Source organism: Panulirus ornatus, chromosome 23 (assembly GCF_036320965.1).
Source record: "Panulirus ornatus isolate Po-2019 chromosome 23, ASM3632096v1, whole genome shotgun sequence".
Lineage (NCBI taxonomy): Eukaryota > Metazoa > Arthropoda > Malacostraca > Decapoda > Palinuridae > Panulirus > Panulirus ornatus.
This window is the reverse complement of record NC_092246.1, coordinates 498,276-520,208: the sequence shown is the minus strand read 5'-3', so window position 1 is coordinate 520,208 and position 21,933 is coordinate 498,276. Positions and strand designations below refer to the sequence as shown.

At 37.9% G+C, this 21,933-nt stretch overlaps 1 protein-coding gene across 4 annotated transcripts in view; it reads left to right on the top strand.

The window, feature by feature from the left end:
• The first annotated feature begins 9,784 nt into the window (after nt 1–9,784).
• The window catches only part of LOC139756699 (transcription factor IIIA-like), a 72,461-nt gene continuing 60,312 nt past the window's right edge, over nt 9,785–21,933 (top strand). Inside the window, exons 1-2 of one of the 4 annotated variants that reach the window (XM_071676362.1) lie at nt 9,785–9,801; nt 10,001–10,081. In XM_071676362.1, coding sequence (XP_071532463.1) covers nt 10,049–10,081 — 33 coding nt within the window. In that variant the 5' untranslated portion in view covers nt 9,785–9,801; nt 10,001–10,048. Of the gene's footprint in view, nt 9,802–10,000; nt 10,082–10,105; nt 10,130–10,948; nt 11,305–21,933 lie in introns of those variants that run through there. The other 3 variants (XM_071676365.1, XM_071676364.1, XM_071676363.1) reach the window with 3 other exon arrangements.

Below are 21,933 nucleotides of genomic sequence, written 5' to 3'. Positions count from 1 at the left end.
AGTCAGTTGTTGTTCGCTGATGATACAGCGCTGGTGGCTGATTCATGTGAGAAACTGCAGAAGCTGGTGACTGAGTTTGGTAAAGTGTGTGAAAGAAGAAAGTTAAGAGTAAATGTGAATAAGAGCAAGGTTATTAGGTACAGTAGGGTTGAGAGTCAAGTCAATTGGGAGGTAAGTTTGAATAGAGAAAAACTGGAGGAAGTAAAGTGTTTTAGATATCTGGGAGTGGATCTGGCAGCGGATGGAACCATGGAAGCGGAAGTGGATCATAGGGTGGGGGAGGGGGCGAAAATTCTGGGAGCCTTGAAGAATGTGTGGAAGTCGAGAACATTATCTCGGAAAGCAAAAATGGGTACGTTTGAAGGAATAGTGGTTCCAACAATGTTGTATGGTTGCGAGGCGTGGGCTATGGATAGAGTTGTGCGCAGGAGGATGGATGTGCTGGAAATGAGATGTTTGAGGACAATGTGTGGTGTGAGGTGGTTTGATCGAGTAAGTAACGTAAGGGTAAGAGAGATGTGTGGAAATAAAAAGAGCATGGTTGAGAGAGCAGAAGAGGGTGTTTTGAAGTGGTTTGGGCACATGGAGAGAATGAGTGAGTAAAGATTGACCAAGAGGATATATGTGTCGGAGGTGGAGGGAGCGAGGAGAAGTGGGAGACCAAATTGGAGGTGGAAAGATGGAGTGAAAAAGATTTTGTGTGATCTGGGCCTGAATATGCAGGAGGGTGAAAGGAGGGCAAGGAATAGAGTGAATTGGATCGATGTGGTATACCGGGGTTGACGTGCTGTCAGTGGATTGAATCAGGGCATGTGAAGCGTCTGGGGTAAACCATGGAAAGCTGTGTAGGTATGTATATTTTGCGTGTGTGGACGTATGTATATACATGTGTATGGGGGTGGGTTGGGCCATTTCTTTCGTCTGTTTCCTTGCGCTACCTCGCAAACGCGGGAGACAGCGGAAAAAAAAAAAAAAAAAAAAAAAATATATATATATATATATATATATATATATATATATATATATATATATATATATATATATATATATATATCTTTTACTTTTTCTTTCAAACTATTCGCCATTTCCCGCGTTAGCAAGGTAGCGTTAAGAACAGAGGACTGGGCCTCTGAGGGAATATCCTCACCTGGCCCCCTTCTCTGTTCTTTCTTCTGGAAAATTAAAAAAAAAAAAAAACGAGAGGGGGGGATTTCCAGCCCCCCCGCTCCCTCTCCTTTTAGTCGCCTTCTACGACACGCAGGGAATACGTGGGAAGTATTCTTTCTCCCCTATCCCCTATCCATATACACTTATATCTTTAAATATACCTGACCATACACAAAACATTCGCAATCAACTCCCATAAGCTTCCCTTGGAACATGAGGTACATCAGCTATCATTGGGCTAATGAATAAAACCTTCCACACCAGCCCAGGGTACATACATGAAGCACTTCTGACCCAATCCAATAACATTCCTTCTCTAAAAGAAAATACAAATCAGAACACACTACATAAAAATTAACATTAAAGTGACAAAATAAAAAAAATCTGCCCAGAAACAGCATCTCACCCAATGAAGCATGTAGTTCAATTGAAATCTTAATTAAAAAACTGTTTTGCAACGGGTTCTGATGACCATCAGACTTCTACATAAAACATTTTGGCCCATTTGCAATCCGAGCACTTGAAGATATCTTTGACCACTCCTGGCCTCACAAAATTCTTGACATTTTGAAGCTTGCCAACATAGTACCTATACTAGAAATACCCACACCATGCAACTTTTTCTCCTATTAACTTATATCACATCAGTCATCAGTATCTTAATTATGAAAAACTAATCCACAACAGAATTAAGCAATGTACGCCATTCTAACATGGCTTTACACCCAATCACTCCACTACCAAACCATACACAGACTTTACACAACATACCTTAGATGACTTCAACCAACCACAGCCCCAAACCAATGCAGTACTACTGGCAAAAGACATGAACGAAGCATTTGACATTGTTCCCCAAAACACCCTCATGTATAAGACAGTTCACACCATCCTCCACAATAATGACAAAAAGTCACCAGCCAACTTCATGGCTGTGAGCTAAGTTTATCAAGGAGCAGTCCTTTCTTTAATTGTCTTCCATCTCTTTCTTCATAACCTCCCGTTACCTTCTGCAGACTACACTATGAAGGTCCTTTCAAACTCAGATGAACTGACAATCACATCGGAACTCAGTTGTAGCATATTTTAAAATTCATGACAATCCTCCATAATAATTCCTTCTTTTTGTATCACCAACCAGATTGGGTTATCTTCATGTTTTTCATAATGCATAATTCATTTCCATATGATGAAAAATGAGACTTACACTTGTAAGATTCCAATGTTTTCATTTCCTTGAAATATGATGCATGATCTTTAAATCAGAAATATGATGGGTGCAGGAATCAGTGTACACAGCGTATTTATGAATATCTAGTCTGTACATCCAACTTCAACAGTAGCAAGCAGTTCAGCAACCTCTTGCTACTGCTGAAGTTGGATGTACAGACTAGATATTCATAAATACACTGTGTACACTGATTCCTGCACCCATCATATTTCTGATTTAAAGATCATGCATCATGTTTCAAGGAAATGAAAACATTGGAATCTTACAAGTGTAAGTCTCATTATATATATATATATATATATATATATATATATATATATATATATATATATATATATATATATATATATATATATATATATATATATATATATATATATATATATATATATATATATATATATATATTGTAGCAGATTCATTGTCCCACATGCCCACTAAGCATGAGTCAACCTGAGGGATAACTCATGCCTTTTTTGAGGAAGGGGATGTAGTGTATTTCCTTTTATATAATCTTTAATATTTTTTTCTTCAGTATCCCCTAATGATATGCCTTTACGTTTTATCTTATAAATTTAGAGTGTATTGTGTCATTAACATTATCTTATTTTATAGGTTTATCATAAAAGTATTGTAAAAATTTTGATTATTACTCTTTTTGTATAAAGAAGTACTTGTTATGTTAGTATAATAACTTTGGGAATTAGAGCCAAATTGCTTGAACATAGATTCCTTCACTCTTCCTTGCAAGTTTGGGGTAAACATGCACGGCCATTGTCTGTATAAATCAGGTTGTATTTGTTCTATTATTTGTCACTGGTCTTTAATTAACAGTTATAAGGATAGATAGAAGTATAGATATTGTTTGTAGGAATAGAAAGAGCAGCATTTATATTTAGATTGTAAATTTCAGATAGAATTAGAGAATTAGATAGGGGATAGGGGAGAAAGAATACTTCCCACGTATTCCCTGCGTGTCGTAGAAGGCGACTAAAAGGGGAGGGAGCGGGTGGCTGGAAATCCTCCCCTCTCGTTTTTTTTTTTTTTTTAATTTTCCAAAAGAAGGAACAGAGAAGGGGGCCAGGTGAGGATATTCCCTCTAAGGCCCAGTCCTCTGTTCTTAACGCTACCTCGCTAATGCGGGAAATGGCGAATAGTATGAAAGAAAGAAAAAAAGAAATATATATATATATATATATATATATATATATATATATATATATATATATATATATATATATATATATATATATATACACATATTTTTTTTTTTTTTTTTTTTTTTTTTTGCCGCTGTCTCCCGCGCTTGCGAGGTAGCGCAAGGAAACAGACGAAAGAAATGGCCCAACCCACCCCCATACACATGTATATACATACGTCCACACACGCAAAATATACATACCTACACAGCTTTCCATGGTTTACCCCAGACGCTTCACATGCCCTGATTCAATCCACTGACAGCACGTTAACCCCGGTATACCACATCGATCCAATTCACTCTATTCCTTGCCCTCCTTTCACCCTCCTGCATGTTCAGGCCCCGATCACACAAAATCTTTTTCACTCCATCTTTCCACCTCCAATTTGGTCTCCCACTTCTCCTCGTTCCCTCCACCTCCGACACATATATCCTCTTGGTCAATCTTTCCTCACTCATTCTCTCCATGTGCCCAAACCATTTCAAAACACCCTCTTCTGCTCTCTCAACCACGCTCTTTTTATTTCCACACATCTCTCTTACCCTTACGTTACTTACTCGATCAAACCACCTCACACCACACATTGTCCTCAAACATCTCATTTCCAGCACATCCATCCTCCTGCGCACAACTCTCTCCATAGCCCACGCCTCGCAACCATACAACATTGTTGGAACCACTATTCCTTCAAACATACCCATTTTTGCTTTCCGAGATAATGTTCTCGACTTCCACACATTCTTCAAGGCTCCCAGGATTTTCGCCCCCTCCCCCACCCTATGATCCACTTCCGCTTCCATGGTTCCATCCGCTGCCAGATCCACTCCCAGATATCTAAAACACTTTACTTCCTCCATTTTTTCTCCATTCAAACTTACCTCCCAATTGACTTGACCCTCAACCCTACTGTACCTAATAACCTTGCTCTTATTCACATTTACTCTTAACTTTCTTCCTTCACACACTTTACCAAACTCAGTCACCAGCTTCTGCAGTTTCTCACATGAATCAGCCACCAGCGCTGTATCATCAGCGAACAACAACTGACTCACTTCCCAAGCTCACTCATCCCCAACAGACTTCATCCTTGCCCGTCTTTCCAAAACTCTTGCAATCACCTCCCTAACAACCCCATCCATAAACAAATTAAACAACCATGGAGACATCACACACTCTGCCGCAATCCTACATTCACTGAGAACCAATCACTTTCCTCTCTTCCTACACGTACACATGCCTTACATCCTCGATAAAAACTTTTCACTGCTTCTAACAACTTGCCTCCCACACCATGTATTCTTAATACCTTCCACAGAGCATCTCTATCAACTCTATCATATGCCTTCTCCAGTTCCATAAATGCTACATACAAATCCATTTGCTTTTCCAAGCATTTCTCACATACATTCTTCAAAACAAACACCTGATCCACACATCCTCCACCACTTCTGAAACCACACTGCTCTTCCCCAATCTGATGCTCTGTACATGCCTTCACCCTCTCAATCAATACCCTCCCATATAATTTACCAGGAATACTCAACAAACTTATACCTCTGTAATTTGAGCACTCACTCTTATCCCCTTTGCCTTTGTACAATGGCACTATGCACGCATTCCGCCAATCCTCAGGTACCTCACCATGAGTCATACATACATTAAATAACCTTACCAACCAGTCAATAATACAGTCATCCCCTTTTTTAATAAATTCCACTGCAATACCATCCAAACCTGCTGCCTTGCCGGCTTTCATCTTCCTCAAAGCTTTTACTACCTCTTCTCTGTTTACCAAATCATTTTCCCTAACCCTCTCACTTTGCACACCACCTCGACCAAAACACCCTATATCTGCCACTCTATCATCAAACACATTCAACAAACCTTCAAAATACTCACTCCATCTCCTTCGCACATCACCACTACTTGTTATCACCTCCCCATTTGCGCCCTTCACTGATGTTCCCATTTGCTCCTTGTCTTACGCACTTTATTTACCTCCTTCCAGAACATCTTTTTCTTCTCCCTAAAATTTAATGATACTCTCTCACCCCAACTCTCATTTGCCCTCTTTTTCACCTCTTGCACCTTTCTCTTGACCTCCTGCCTCTTTCTTTTATACATCTCCCACTCAATTGCATTTTTTCCCTGCAAAAATCGTCCAAATGCCTCTCTCTTCTCTTTCACTAATAATCTTACTTCTTCATCCCACCACTCACTACCCTTTCTAATCAACCCACCTCCCACTCTTCTCATGCCACAAGCATCTTTTGCGCAATCCATATATATATATATATATATATATATATATATATATATATATATATATATATATATATATATATATATATATATATATATATATATATATATTCATTTATTTATTCGTCATACTTAGTCGCTGTCTCCTGCGTTAGCGAGGTAGCGCAAAGAAACAGACAAAAGAATGGCCCAACCCACCCACATGCACATGTATATACATAAACGCCCACACACGCACATTTACATACCTATGCATTTCTACGTATACGTACATATACATACACAGACATATACACATGTACATATTCATATTTGCTTCCTTCATCTATTCTCGTCGCCACCCCGCCACACATGAAATGACCATCCCCTTCCCCCGCAGGTGCGCGAGGTAGCGCTAGGAAAAGACAACAAAGGCCACATTCGTTCACACTCAGTCTCTAGCTGTCATGTGTAATGCACGGAAACCACAGCTCCCTTTCCACATCCAGGCCCCACAGAACTTTCCATGGTTTACCCCAGACGCTTCCCATGCCCTGGTTCAAGCCACTGACAGCACGTCGACCCCAGTATACCACATCGTTCCAATTCCCTCTATTCCTTGCAGACCTTTCACCCTCCTGCATGTTCAGATCCCGATCGCTCAAAATCTTTTTCACTCCATCTTCCCACCTCCAATTTGGTCTCCTACTTCTCGTTCCCTCTACCTCTGACGCATATATCTTCTTTGTCAATCTTTTCTAATTCATTTTCTCCATGTGACCAAACCATTTCGTTACAGCCTTTTCTGTTCTCTCAACCACACTCTTTTTCATTACCACACATCTCTCTCACCCTATTATTACTTACTCGATCAAACCACCTCACACCACACATTGTTCTCAAACATCTCATTTCCAACACATCCACCCTCCTCCGTACAACCCTATCTACAGCCCATGCCTCACAACCATATAACATTGTTGGAACCACGATGCGCCTTCAAACATACCCATTTTTGCTCTCCGAGATAATGTTCTCGCCTTCCACACATTTTTCATCGCCCCCAGAACCTTCTCCCTCTCCCCCACCCTGTGACTCACTTCCGCTTCCATGGTTCCATGCGCTGCTAATTCCACTCCCAGATATCTAGAACACTTGACTTCCTCCAGTTTTTCTCCATTCAAACTTACCTCCCAATTTCCTTGGGTAGTAAGTCGCCAGTACCACAACCTTGTACAACATCAGTTCAAGCCCAGCTGTCGGAAGGAACAGCCTGCGTGAAGTCTGATCTTGTTCCTCCTACAGTTGTACCTCAATCTCTGTTATAACTGTACTCATGCATACCTAAGACTGTAACTGTAGTTAGACGTACCGAAGTTTATAACTGTAAGCAAACATACCTAAGGTTGTAACTGTAGTTAGACTTACCTAAGTTGTAACTCAGCAAACATACCTAAGGTTGTAACCTTAGTTAGACATATCTAAGGTGTTAACTCTAAGCAAACATGCCTAAGATTATAACTGTAGGAAGACATACCTAAAGTTATAACTGTAAGCAAGCATACGTAAGGTTATAACTAAGCAAATACACCTAAGATTATGACTGTAATCAAACATACCTAAGGTTATCACTATAGTTAAACATACCTAGGTTAAAACTAAGCATACTTAAGCTTATCACTGTAAGGAAACTCACCTAAAATCCTAACTGTACTCAAACATACTTAAGGTTATAACGTTAATCAAATATACCTCAGGTAATAACTGTAAGCAAAAGTACCTAAACTTATTAACTGAGAGCAAACTTACCTAAGTTTGTTACTATACGCAAACATACTTAAGTTTATAACTGCACTAAGGATATAACTAAGCAAATATGCCCTAGGTTATAACTAAGCAAACTTACGTAGGTTATAACTGTAAGCAATCATACATAAGGTTATGAGTGTAATCAAGCATACCTAAGGTTATAATTGTAAGTCAACATACCTAAGGTTATGAATGCAAGAAAACATATTCAATATCATGATTAAGCAAATATACCTAAGGTCACAACTGTAATGAAACATACCTAAGGTTATGAATGTGAGAATTCATTCCTACAGTTATGACTAAACAAATATACTTAAGGTTATGGCTGTAAGCAAACATACTTAAGGTTATAACTGCATACAAACATACTTAAGGTTATGACTAGACAAACACACCCAAGGTTATAACTGTAGGTATACATACTTAAGGTTATAACTGTAGCCAAACATATAAGGATATAACAGTAAGCAAACATGCCTAGGATATGTTTGAAAATCAATAATGTATGTGCTTAACCAATAATGTAACAGTATAAAGATATTGAGGATGGCTTTATTTACCGGCATGTTCTAGAGCATTCATGATTAATGACAAGCAAGCCTTTACATGTAATCGCCACGAATTGAAGACCGAAGGGCTTTCATAATTAGTGTGTATTAATTTTGGCAGCAATCATCTTTTTTGACTTCTTGTATAATTGAGGCTTATGTATCGTTTAGTAAATGAAATATCAAGGTAATTGACAAGGTTGAATAGGATCGGTTAGGTAAGGTATTCTTTGATTCGTAGGCATTACACTTTTACCGTAACTAACATCCCAAAGAATGTTATTCGTTGTTTTATTAGATTTGATTATTTTTTTTCCTTACTACACACCCCTTCTACTTTTTTATGGTTTACCTGTGACAAATTACTGTAAAATCTTTATTTAATTTTTTTGTCCGTGCTTCATGAATGGTGCATTCAGTAGTATTACAACACTGAGAATTAATAAAGGAAATGAATAATTAATGTAATGCAGAATTTCCTCCTTTCCCTCGCTTCTACTTTGTGAGAGAGTAAATAGTATTCAAGTTATCCGAACAGGCTATTAAAGTTATCCCAAATTAACTTGTTTTTGTTCTTCAGTGTGATAAATTACTACTCATATGCATAAATATTTTTGTCATATATTGAAAATACTTTCTGCAATTTACAAGAAGAGTTGGCCTTTGAAAAAGTTGATAAAGTATTGTTTTCAAATCTAGTGCAAGGGGTAGGCAAGTTACCCTTGCCAAGTTCTTGGTTTATTTTCTAAAAACTTATAGATAATAATAGAAATTATCAAAAAAGAACCAATTATTCTCAATAATCTAATTTTAAAAATAACTTTAAAAAAATGTTGATAGAATTACAATCCTAAATTTAATATATTTTAAAATCGAACATAATAATATCAAGCAAATATTGTAATACTTTAAAAATTGTATATTAACTACAATGCGCACACACTGATTCGTCTAACGTAATCTCTTTTAAGTTTATCTTGTAAAGGATCTCTCTGACAAGATGAGTCCTATTGAATGAATATTGATGAAAAAGAATCTTTTGAAGGAGCGGCCGGGTTCTGCTGACCTCACACAATTTAATATATATTTAACGGGTATGGGAGTCTGGTAAGTTGGCGTATTTATGTAAAGTTGTGGACATTATATGGTTAGAAAACAATCGTAGATACACTTAGGGAAAAATCAGTCATTTAGAGATCAATGAACTCAGGAAGAGACGACTAGCGTGGAGGAATGAATTATTAAGAGAAGAATTTAGAACATCATTGTTGTGTACATTATAAGTCTGTGAGCGGATCTGAGTCAAAGTTCTAGAAACCTGATCGACATTAGCCAAATAGACAATATCAAATTTCGGCACAAGGGTTCTGGTTAGTGTGTTAAAGATGGCTCATTACTTTCAAAATTGTATATCACTAGTGTGCCTGGATGTTGATAAACTGGACTGAGGTTTCAGGTGAAGCATGAGTTTTGAAAACTCGTTCCTTGACTTATGTTACCAGTTGACCACAAACGGATTAAGTAAAAGTAAAAATTAACGGTTCCATTAGGATCTAGCTGGACCTCTGGTTCACCGGAAAATTCTTGATTCCACGATGAGGTCAGTGTGAAGAAGTCATCATCATCAGTAGGGACATTGAATTTGTGGACCTTGAAAAATCCTAAAACCTGATTGTTATTATGAATATTTTGGCATGAAAAAGATATCTGGACATGTGAAACTTTTTACATATATATTTTGGCAGGGAAAGGGGGGTAGTTTAACCTCAGCTGGTGCAATTCTAAGTTTTACTTTCTAGGCTGCGTAAATAGACGGTGAAAGAAGCTGCGATGAGGCCTGAGGTGGTATGTTCCAGCTGTTCCAGCCATTGCTCGACATGGTCAGTCTAATCTTATTGGTTGGTCAGTGGATCGGGCGTCACATATAGGTAGAACCAAGTGTGTTGTGTTGGTTTGCATGACAACTGAAAAGTAGTTTGACTTTGAAAGTAAACAACAATCATGTATATATCATTGTTGTTAATAACTATCCCCGAAAGATATCCCCATCCCAACATTTTATTATCAAAGTGAAACTCTTTTGGTATTTATAGAGCCATCGCTGTATCATCACCCTTCCTGGAGTGCAATAGCTGAAGATCTCTCCTCCATTATTATAAACCATACCATAATGCGTTATAAGTTTTAATGTTCGGATAAATGTCTCACCATTCAGTCAAAATTTGAATTTTCTTGTTCTGCAATGTTCTCCCAGTGCTAAACTGGTTTGTGTCATCTGTCGCATTCTGGAAAAAAAAAAAAAAGATAGATAGGCATTGTTGGAGAGAAACGTCCTATTATATTGCTTGCTGTGTATATAGCTCATGATATTTATATAGGTATATGATCATTGCATGACAAAAGCTAAGACTTTATGACAGCTTGAAAATGGGAAGGTAAAGCCACTTTACCGTACATCTGTGCTTAGGCGGTTACTCTATGTTTAATGGTAATTTTCGTATTTGTTATCATATAAGAAGAACCATCATGAGATAGAATGGTACTTGAATGATAATTGCACTGTCAATTGTGTTTTTGTGTTTGTTTACTTGTGTGGGCCCCAGTATTATACTGTAATGTGTAGTTCAAGTCAGTCCAATCATGTGCATTCTAACGTAAACGTTTTATCATAAAGGTTAGGTTTCATGCTACAGGGGACTTTAATTGTTGTTATATAACAAAGAGTACTTCGCTTTCAATTTACACATAATACTATGGTATTATGAATTCATGAAGATTCCACCTTTTTTTTCATTTATGACTGATCTGTTCAACATCAAACGTAACCTAAGAAGCATGGGATCAGCAAACACAACCTCCGAGTGCTCAAACTCGAACTTGGACTGCATAATTGCCCTTAAAACCTGAAGGTGTTTTAATTGTTCACTTAATTGATGCAGCGTGACTTTGATGGCATTGATGGCTCTGGCAGTTGACAAACCTAGATTCTCAACAATCAACCCCCCACACGAAACTGTATTAGAATAGGAAGTGATTGTTGCTGTAATCTGAAGTGGTTAGGTTTATAATTAACCACAGAAAGAAGGAAGTGAAGAGAGTTAAGGTAATTTATCTTGCATAGTGCATTTGTAGCTTTACCTTTTTTTACTGTAGAACTTAGAGTGGTGCACTTACTGAGGATAATTATTAAGTCAACCTCCTGTATCACTATGTTATACTTAAGATGTGCTCTGATAGTATACTGGCATTTATGGTAGCATTCTGCTTTTGTAGTTATAGTATACTGGATTAGTAATAATGAAATACTTTATGCAGAGTAGACTGATGTCATATAAAGTAATATCTTTGGTAGGTTACGGTAGGTTTGGTTTGGTTGAATTTATTTCCTATGGTTTTTGATATCTTGAACGATTCTGAGCTGAATCTCTATCACTTATATGTGGATGTCCGAAACGTTAATTTTGCCTCTTATTATTCTTTAGTGTTAAGATAATGATGGTAGGTGGGGTTAGAGAAGCAAGGGAAGTGTGGGTATAATTAATCTGAAATTCGGCAAAATGTACAAGACAGCAGAAATGAAGGAAACTTTACCTAACCACTCCAAGCAACCTAGATTTATCTTAATTTCCATAGATAGTCAAAGAATACCAGAGACGCCATGATTTTGGCATTGTGCCTACTGCTAAAAGATGTAAATAAACTATTGTACAGTACATTGATAAGACCAGATCTTGCTTATACCAACCAATCAAGGTGCCTGTATTTAGTTAAGAATGTACCATCATTTAAGAAATTTATCATATGAGAAAAGCTCAGGTAGTTGAATTTGCTTACACTGGTGGATGGATCTCTTGGGGACATGATCAAGACCTTCAAGATTTTCTTTGGAATATATGACAGTAATAGTTATGAGGGATATTTAAATTGAATGAAGAGAGTATTACTAGAAGACACATAAAGATTTTTAAAGGTTGATGTGGTCTCCTCACAGAGTAGTTGCTGCTGGGGAGGTTGGGTGATGAGTTGAAGTGCCACTCATTGTCGTGTTTGTTCGCATATTTTGTCATGTGGCACACAGCTTCATTATCAGTGTGTCTGGAGTATTTCAATTAGAATGTCAAAAGTTGTGTATCTAATAATCTTTTCTCAAAGCACTATGTCACTTTTGCTGAATTAAAGACTTTTGAATCGAGAGCTAACACTGTGGGAACATAAACTGGTAAGATACACTAGTTTTACATTTATTATCCCCATATTTTCTGTGATGTTCATAGCCCTCACCATTGTTTCTGTATTTATTATTGCATGATAAGAAATATGAATCCAGGCTTGCTGCACCTCTCGTTCTGTTAATCTTGACACTGCTGTTGCAAAATACCTGTAGTATTTATATTCTAAAGGTAATAGGGTGACAGCCCAAAATTGATACTTTACTAGATAGTTGTTTTAAGCCAAGCTGGTTTCTTGAATTCTTTATAGAATAAATCAATATGACCTAATCTAATCCAGCCAAGCATAACCTAAGCTGCCCTGAATATCTGAATTTGCAAAGAGAATTAAGATTCCATGTTTTTATTTTGGTGCCTACTTTCCTTGAATCATGTTATGTAGAATTACTTTAGGACCCCTTTCTGAAAAGTTTTGTTGTTGCCTCTTGACCCTTTTTTTCATGATCAGCTTCCCAAGGGTGTGCTATGCTCATTAACAGGGAAAAGATGGACTCTTGATCAGCAAAGTTCTTACCTAAAACTGTACTGTGTTTCATAAGCTGATTATGGTACAGCCTTGCCATAGTAACTTTTTCACTCATGTAATCCCAGCAGGTAGATTTTAGTAACATTAGCCTTTTCATTTGCATTAGTAATTGTTTGCTTTCTTTATGCTCTTTTTCCCTTAAAAGAAAAGTGTTGTAAGCATCAGGTTTCATGCAAATATGTGAAAGAGTGAGGAAAGATTGACAAAGAGGATATGTATGTCATAGGTGGAGGGAACGAGAAGTGGGAGACCAAATTGGAGGTGGAAGGGAAGGATGGAGTGAAAAAGATTTTGAGCGATTGGGGCCTGAACATGCAGGAGGGTGAAAGGCGTGCAAGGAATAGAGTGAATTGGAACAATGTGGTATACCAGGGTGGACGTGCTGTCAATGGATTGAACTAGGGCATGTGAAGCACCTGGGGTAAACCATGGAAAGTTTTGTGGGGCCTGGATGTGGAAAGGGAGCTGTGGTGTCAATGAATTATTCATGACAGCTAGAGACTGAGTGTGAAAGAATGTGGCATTTGTTGTCTTTTCCTAACCCTACCTCGCGCACATGCGCGGGGAGGGGGTTGTCATTTCATGTGTGGCAGGGTGGTGACGGGAATGAATAAAGGTAGCAAGTATGAATTATATACATGTGTATATATGTGTATGTCTGTGTATGTATATATATATATGTATACGTTGAAATGTATAGGTATGTATACGTGCGTGTGTGGACATGTATATATATATGTGTGTATGTGGGTGGGTTAGTCCATTTTTTGTCTGTTTCCTTGCGCTACCTCACTAACGCAGGAGACAGCGACAAAGTATAATGAATAAATAGATAAATGTTCCAGTATGTTAAAAGTAGAGTTTTTATTTTTACTTGAAAATTTGATAATATGGCAAGACAATTCAAGAGAAGAGCTTTTGGCCCATGACAGAATTGCTTAGGATGATAACTTTTGAGTTTAATTTTTTGTGTCAAGTCAGTTATTAATGTCTCATTGTTGACCATGCTTCCATTATTGTTGTTGATACTTAGAAAAGTTTAACGACTGGTTTTGTTTCTGTTTTCTGACGATATTAAAGTTTAAAGCTAATTTTATAAAGATTTGTTCAGGAATAAGCCACCTTGTGCTTGTGCATGGTCTCATGCAATACATGAACTGTTAGCAGTCAATTTGATTGCAGGAAGGTTAACCATTGTCCAAGCATCTCATTCAGTATTTTTGGATTATCATCCATCTCTGGGTTATGGTGAGTAGGCCAAGGCTTTGGGGATGGGGACTGGGTTAGGTTGATTGGTTTGACTGTTTTAACCCCACACTTTTAACATCACACTAGTATGGCCATGGGTAAGAGCTTCCCACTGAAACCTTCCAGTGTACTTTGTAAAATTATCCAATGAACTTTAAGGATCATCTATGCACATAAGAATAGATATGTGTAGGAATCTTCATTATAGCCAAAACTTTGATTCAGCTGTAAATTGTGTAATAATGTGGTGCACAGAAATTATATAGGTATTGAAAAATGGACTACTAGTTGGGTTGAGAAAGAATATGGATAAAGCACTGAGTTTTCACAAGATGAGACTGAGTCTAGTGAGATGATGCTTGTTCTGGGGTTTTTCTTTAGTTCCATTAATCATTATGATCTGTAAATCAATATCCACGAACTTATTAATTTTTGCACATTATTTGATAATTTTTTCCAGGAGGATATTTGCAGTCTTTTCTTTTTTCATGTCATTTGACAAATATATGATTCCTATGATTGTATGTTTAGCTCTAGCTGCTGGGAAAATTTTGAACTCTGAGTTTATGTTGAAATGTAAACAAACCAGGTCCATTGCACATTTCAGTCATAAGATAGTAGTACATAGGAGGGACAAATAACAGGATACCTGGTGGTCCATAACAAGTTTAACTGTAAAAACATAAATATAGTGGTAAAATCAGGAGAGCAAAGCAGAAGGCACCTCCCCACCTCCCTTACCATCCAGCTCAATTGTTAGCAGGGAAAAGATGAGATAAAACACTGTGGTGTACAAGGGTAAGATACTCCCCTGGAAATTTTATAGAAAAGTGTGGACTAGAAAAATTCCATATCAGTTTGGTGACATCTACTCTGCAACTGGATTTTGAAAGTGAAAGATGAAGTACCGATGATTTTCTATACTGATAACAGTTAGTGAAGTATTTGTCTCTCCTTGATTTGAAGGTATTTATAGTCTTTGCATTTACTGCATTGGAAGGTAGTTCATTCCATTGCTTTACTCCTATATGTGAAAAAACTTTTGTCCTTATTGCTATTACATCTTCATTATGTCTTCATGTCAGTATTTATGGTCTAATGTGAAGAAATTGTCATATATCATAAAAATTGTTTAATATATTGAGCACTTCTCCCAGGTTTCCTCAGAGTTGATGCTTTTTTGAGGGGATAATTTTAAGTCTGAGTCTTGCCTCATGTGGCTTATATCTGACTGAAGGGATTAGTTTCCTCAGATATTGGTCAGGGAGGCAAGAAGCCATGTTCCACAGGTACTGGTGAAGAAAGCAGTTTATGAAGTCATCCCCTGTATCATCTAGAACTTTGTATGGTTTGTGTTTCATCAAAAATTCAGTGATAACTCCAATGTTTAACATAGATTATTCAAGATGATTTACAAGGTAATGGTTTATTAAATGCAGAGATTGTGATATCCTTAATATCACATGATTAATTGAACTTGAAATTCATGATAGTAACAGTACTATAATCATTCTAGCCGTGATCTTCAGTTCATTAAATGCAGACAGTATATAGACTGCACATGATTGTGTTGGTGTTCTGTATTCCTCCAAAGAATTTTTATGATCTTGAACAAATATGCAATAACAGCAATGAAGGAACAATCCAGTTGGTACATGAAAGTAGTAATTCATGCACTTGTCAAAGGAGTTAAAGTATCGATAAAGGGGGATTTCAGTTATAGGGAGCTAGACTGGTGGTATGTGGATTCTCATGGTGATGGAATTATGAAGACAAGTTCCTAGAGTGTATGCAAGAAAATTTCTCATACCAACATGTTAGTGAAAGGGATTGATTCATCTTTGTTACTAGATCTTATCTTCACACAGACTAGCATAGATATTAAGAATGATATGTATGATACACCACTTACAAAAAGTGATTATGTAATACTTAAGTTTGAGTGTGGTGAATGAGGGAGTTAAAGGAACAGATATGAGAAAGGACTTAAGGAGATATAATTGTGGCTACTACACAGTACTTAACAATTTCTGTGGTAACATAAGATTTGGATATGGAGCTCATTAGCAAGGAACTGGAGTGTTGTGGTGAAACGTTCTGTGAAGTATACAATAAAGGAATTACAAGTGTGTACTTCTAACCTTGAATACAAATGGAAGAATAGTTTAATCAAAGATGTCAAAATGCAAGGGAGCTTAGAGTTGTGCAACAGTAGATATATAGGTACTCCAGTCAGCTAGCCTATGCAAGGTATAAGAGAGCTAGGAATGAGTATAGTAGAATAATAAAGGAAGAACAGAAATTTTGACAAGATTATCGTGGATGAAGCAGATGAAAATCCAAAACTTTTCCATAAATTAGTCAGAAGTAGATTGTTAGTTAAAAAGCAGCTTATCATATTAAAGGATTCAGAAGGAATAATAGTTGAGGATGATGTAAGGATGTGTGAGGAACTGAATAACAAATTCAAAACTGTTTTCAGAGTGGAAGACCATAGTCTCATCACTAGTGTGATAGGATAGGAAGGGGTTTAAGAAAATATTGAGGTATCTAGAAATGACATTAACAAAATTCTAAAAGGTCTTGACCCAGACAAAGATCATGGTTCTGATGAAATTTCACATTATGTGCTGAGGATGTATGCATTTACATTCAACACACCTCTCGAAATACTTTTCAAGATGTTGCTTGAATAAGGCAAAGTGCCAAGGGAATGGAAAAGGGTAGACATCTCACTTCCTTTCAAAAGAAAGGAGACTTGGGAGGAGAGGTGCTAAACTAGAGACCAGTCTCCTTAACAAGTGTAGTCTAAGGTTCTTGAAAAGTTAATCAGAGGCATCATGGTTTTAGGGAAAGGAAGTAATGTAATAGACCTCTTAGATTTCTACAAGACAGTGAGCTCTCTCTTAGACAGAAGAGAAGGCTGGTTAGATTGTTTATATCTTGACTTCCAGAAAGCATTTGGGAGTACTGCATGGGAGGATATTTAAGAGGCTGGAACACTAGGCAGAAATAAGGGGGAGATTCCAATTGGTAGAATCTGTTATATGAAAGGAGCAAAGGACACATATCAGGGGAACCTTTTCCAAATGGATGGAGGTCACCAGTGGAGTGCCCCATGATTCTGTTTAAAGACCATTATTCTTCTTGATCTACATGAATGACCAGCATGTAGGTATGGATTCCTACCTGAATTGTTTACAGATGATGCAAAGGTCATGAGAGAATTGATAACGAGCAGGATTGCATCGCTTAAAAGTTGATCTGATATATGTTTGATGAAATTCATCCCAAGTGTCAAGCAATGAGGATGGTACAGAGCGAAAGTAAGCCTCAGTATGATTATCTGGCAGGAAATGAGCCTTAGAATTCTGTGTGAGGACTTGGGAGTTGACATCATTCCCAACCTATCACGAGAGTTCCAAATTAGGAGAAATATTAAAGAGACAAACTGTGTTATGGCAAATATCAGAATGGCTTTCAATTAGATGGATGAGGAAATATCTAGCAAGCTTTTCATACCCTACATAAGGCCAAACTAGAAAAACTTATCAGGTTTGGTAACCACACCTAAAGAATCACAAAGCGCAAATAGAAAAAGTCCAGAGGAAGGGAGTAATGATGTGTCAGAATTAACAGAGCTTAATTACAGGGAAGGGATAGAACCTTTAGATTTGCACACCTTGGAAAAGAGAAGAGTAAGGGATGATATGATCACAGCCTTTAACTTTTTAAAACATTGATGATGTGGACAGTGAGCACTTCTTCAAGAGATGTAGTGGTAGAGCAACCAGAGGACAGAACATGAAGTGAAGCAAGAAACTTATTAAGAAAGATTTAATGAAGTAATTTTTTTCTTACTATAAAAGTGGTGGATTAAAGGAATAGATTGACTGAGGACATAGTTGATGCAGACAGCATGCATGAATTTAAGAAGTTGTATGCGAGTCAAGAATGTTAAAGATATGGGAGTAAAACTTCCTCCTTGTACAATACAAATAGGTAAACACACAAACACACACATTACTACTGTTCCCTGCCACTTACTTGCTTCCTCCCTCACTGTTGTTCACTTTCAGTTTGATTTTTTTTATTGCCCCTGTACAACAGATATAGCCTAAACAGTAATGTAACAATGGTAAACTGTCATTCAGTCATACCAGAAAATTTGTATAGTGCTGTGATGGAAAAGCAAGAGGATTTTAGAGAATCAAAATTGTCATATTTTATCTCCAGTATCTGAACTGGTTTCCTAATTTTTGAGTTACAGTATAGTGAAATTCTAGTAATGATCTATCAGAATGCAGGGATGGGTATACTGTATTGCTAGCTTTCATTGTATATAGCAAATGAGTTCTACACCTAAGCTAGGTTGTGGTAGGTAATTTTGGTGTGTTTAACTAAAGTTTTTATCTATCTTTCAACCCTTAACTTTCATGGTCAAGTATTTTCATATTTTAACAGGTAGGTATTGATGGTAACAATAATGCAGCATATAGAATGTAAAGCTGCTGATGTTGATGCTCACAGAGGAACAGAATTTTAAGCCAACAAGCAAGTGTAGGTGCTGAGATGTCCACAGTTATGCATCATGCTCATAGACATTATATAAGCATAATGAATGTATTAACTATTGTACTTTTAACTGAGTGACCTAAGGCCACCAAGGAACTCATTGCTGAGTTGTTTCTATCTTTCTGTATATATTTTTTTTATCATACTTTCTTGCTGTCTCCCATATTAGCGAGGTAGCGTAAGGAAACAGACAAAAGAATGACCCACCCCACCCACATACACATGTATATACATAAACGCCCACACATGCACATATACATACCTATACATTTCAATGTATACATACATATACATATACAGACATATACATATATACACATGCACATATTTATACATGTTGCCTTCATCCATCCCATTGCCACCCTGCCACACATGAATGGACACCCCCCTCCCCCCACATGGGCACTAGGTAGCGCTAGGAAAGGACAACAAAGGCCGTATTTGTCCACACTCAGACTCTAGCTGTCATGTATAATGCAACGAAACCACACCTCCCTTTCCACATCCAGGCCCCACAAAACTTTCCATGGTTTACCCCAGACGCTTCAAATGCCCTGGTTCAATCCATTGACAGCACGTCAACCCTGGTATACCACATCATTCCAATTCACTCTATTCTTTGCGCGCCTTTCACCCTCCTGTATGTTCAGGCCCCGATCACTCAAAATCTTTTTCACTCCATCCTTCCACCTCCAATTTGGTCTCCCACTTCTCCTCATTCCCTCCACCTCTGACATATATCCTTTTTGTCAACCTTTCCTCACTCATTCTCTCCATGTGACCAAACCATTTCAATACACCCTCTTCTGCTCTCTCAACCACACTCATTACCACACATCTCTCTTACCCTTTCATGACTTACTCAATCAAACCACTTCACACCACATATTGTCCTCATACATCTCATTTCCAACACATCCACCCTCCTCTGCACAACCCTATCCATAGCCCATGCCTCACAACCATATAACATTGTTGGAACCACTATTCCTTCAAACATACCCATTTTTGCTTTCCGAAATAACATTCTCGCCTTCCACACATTCTTCAACACTCCCAGAACCTTTGCCCCCTCCCCCGCCCTGTGACTCACTTCCACTTCCATGGTTCCATCCGCTGCCAAATCCACTCCCAGATATCTAAAACACTTCACTTCCTCCAGTTTTTCTCCATTCAGACTTACCTCTCGATTTACTTGTCCCTCAACCCTACTGAACCTAATAACCTTGCTCTTATTCACATTTACTCTAAACTTTCTTCTTTCACACACTTTACCAAACTCAGTCACCAACTTCTGCAATTTCTCAACCGAATCAGCCACCAGCACTGTATCATCAGCGAACAACAACTGACTCTCTTCCCAAACCCTCTCATCCACAACATACTGCATACTTGCCCCTCTCTCCAAAACTCTTGCATTCACCTCCCTAACAACCCCATCCATAAACAACTTAAACAACCATGACAGCATCATGCACCCCTGCCGCAAACCGACATTCAATGGGAACCAATCACTTTCCTCTCTTCCTACTTGTACACGTGCCTTACATCCTTGATAAAAGCTTTTCACTGCTTCTAGCAAGTTACCTCCCACTCCATATACTCTTAATACCTTCCACCGAGCATCTCTATCAACTCTGTCATATGCCATCTCCAGATCCATAAATGCTACATACAAAGCCATCTTCTTTTCTGAGTATTTCTCACACACACTCTTCAAAGCAAACACCTGATCCACACATCCTCTACCACTTCTGAAACCACACTGCTCCTCCCCAATCTCATACTCTGTACATGCCGTGACCCTTTCAATCAATACCCTCCCATATAATTTCCCAGGAATACTCAGCAAACTTACACCTCTGTAATTTGAACACTCACCTTTATCACCTTTGCTTTTCTATATATATATATATATATATATATATATATATATATATATATATATATATATATATATATCTTCTGTTTCCCCTTTTAGAAAGTTAAAATACAAGGAGGGGAGGGTTTCTGGCCCCCCGCTCCCGTCCCCTTTAGTTGCCTTCTACGACACGTGAGGAATGCATGGGAAGTATTCTTAATCCCCTATCCCCAGGGTGAGAGAGATGTGTGGAAATAAAAAGAGTGTGGTTGAGAGAGCAGAAGAGGGTGTTTTGAAATGGTTTGGTCACATGGAGAGAATGAGTGGGGAAAGATTGACCAAGAGGATATATGTGTCAGAGGTGGAGGGAACGAGGAGAAGTGGGAGACCAAATTGGAGGTGGAAAGATGGAGTGAAAAAGCTTTTGAGTGATCGGGGCCTGAACATTCAGGAGGGTGAAAGGCGTGCAAGGAATAGAGTGAATTGGAACGATGTGGTATACCAGGGTCGACGTGCTGTCAATGGGTTGAACCAGGGCATGTGAAGCATCAGGGGTAAACCATGCAAAGTGTGTGGGGCCTGGATGTGGAAAGGGAGCTGTGGTTTCGGTGCATTATTACATGACAGCTAGAGACTGAGTGTGAACGAATGAGGCCTTTGGTGTTTTTCCTAGCGCTACCTCGCACACATGAGTGGGGAGGGGGTTGTTATTCCATGTGTGGCGAGGTGGCAATGGGAACAAATAAAGGCAGACAGTATGATTTATGTACATGTGTATATATGTATATGTCTGTGTGTGTATATATATATATATATATATATATATATATATATATATGTACATTGAGATGTATAGGTATGTATATTGTGCATGGGTGGACATTTATGCATATACATGTGTATGTGGGCGGGTTGGGCCATTCTTTCGTCTGTTTCCTTGCGCTACCTCGCTAACGCGGGAGACAGCGACAAAGCAAAATAAAATAAATAAGAATATAAAGTATAACAAAAATATATATATATATATATATATATATATATATATATATATATATATATATATATATATATATATATTTTTTTTTTTTTTTTTTTTTATACTTTGTCGCTGTCTCCCGCGTTTGCGAGGTAGCGCAAGGAAACAGACGAAAGAAATGGCCCAACCCCCCCCATACACATGTATATACATACGTCCACACACGCAAATATACATACCTACACAGCTTTCCATGGTTTACCCCAGACGCTTCACTTGCCTTGATTCAATCCACTGACAGCACGTCAACCCCGGTA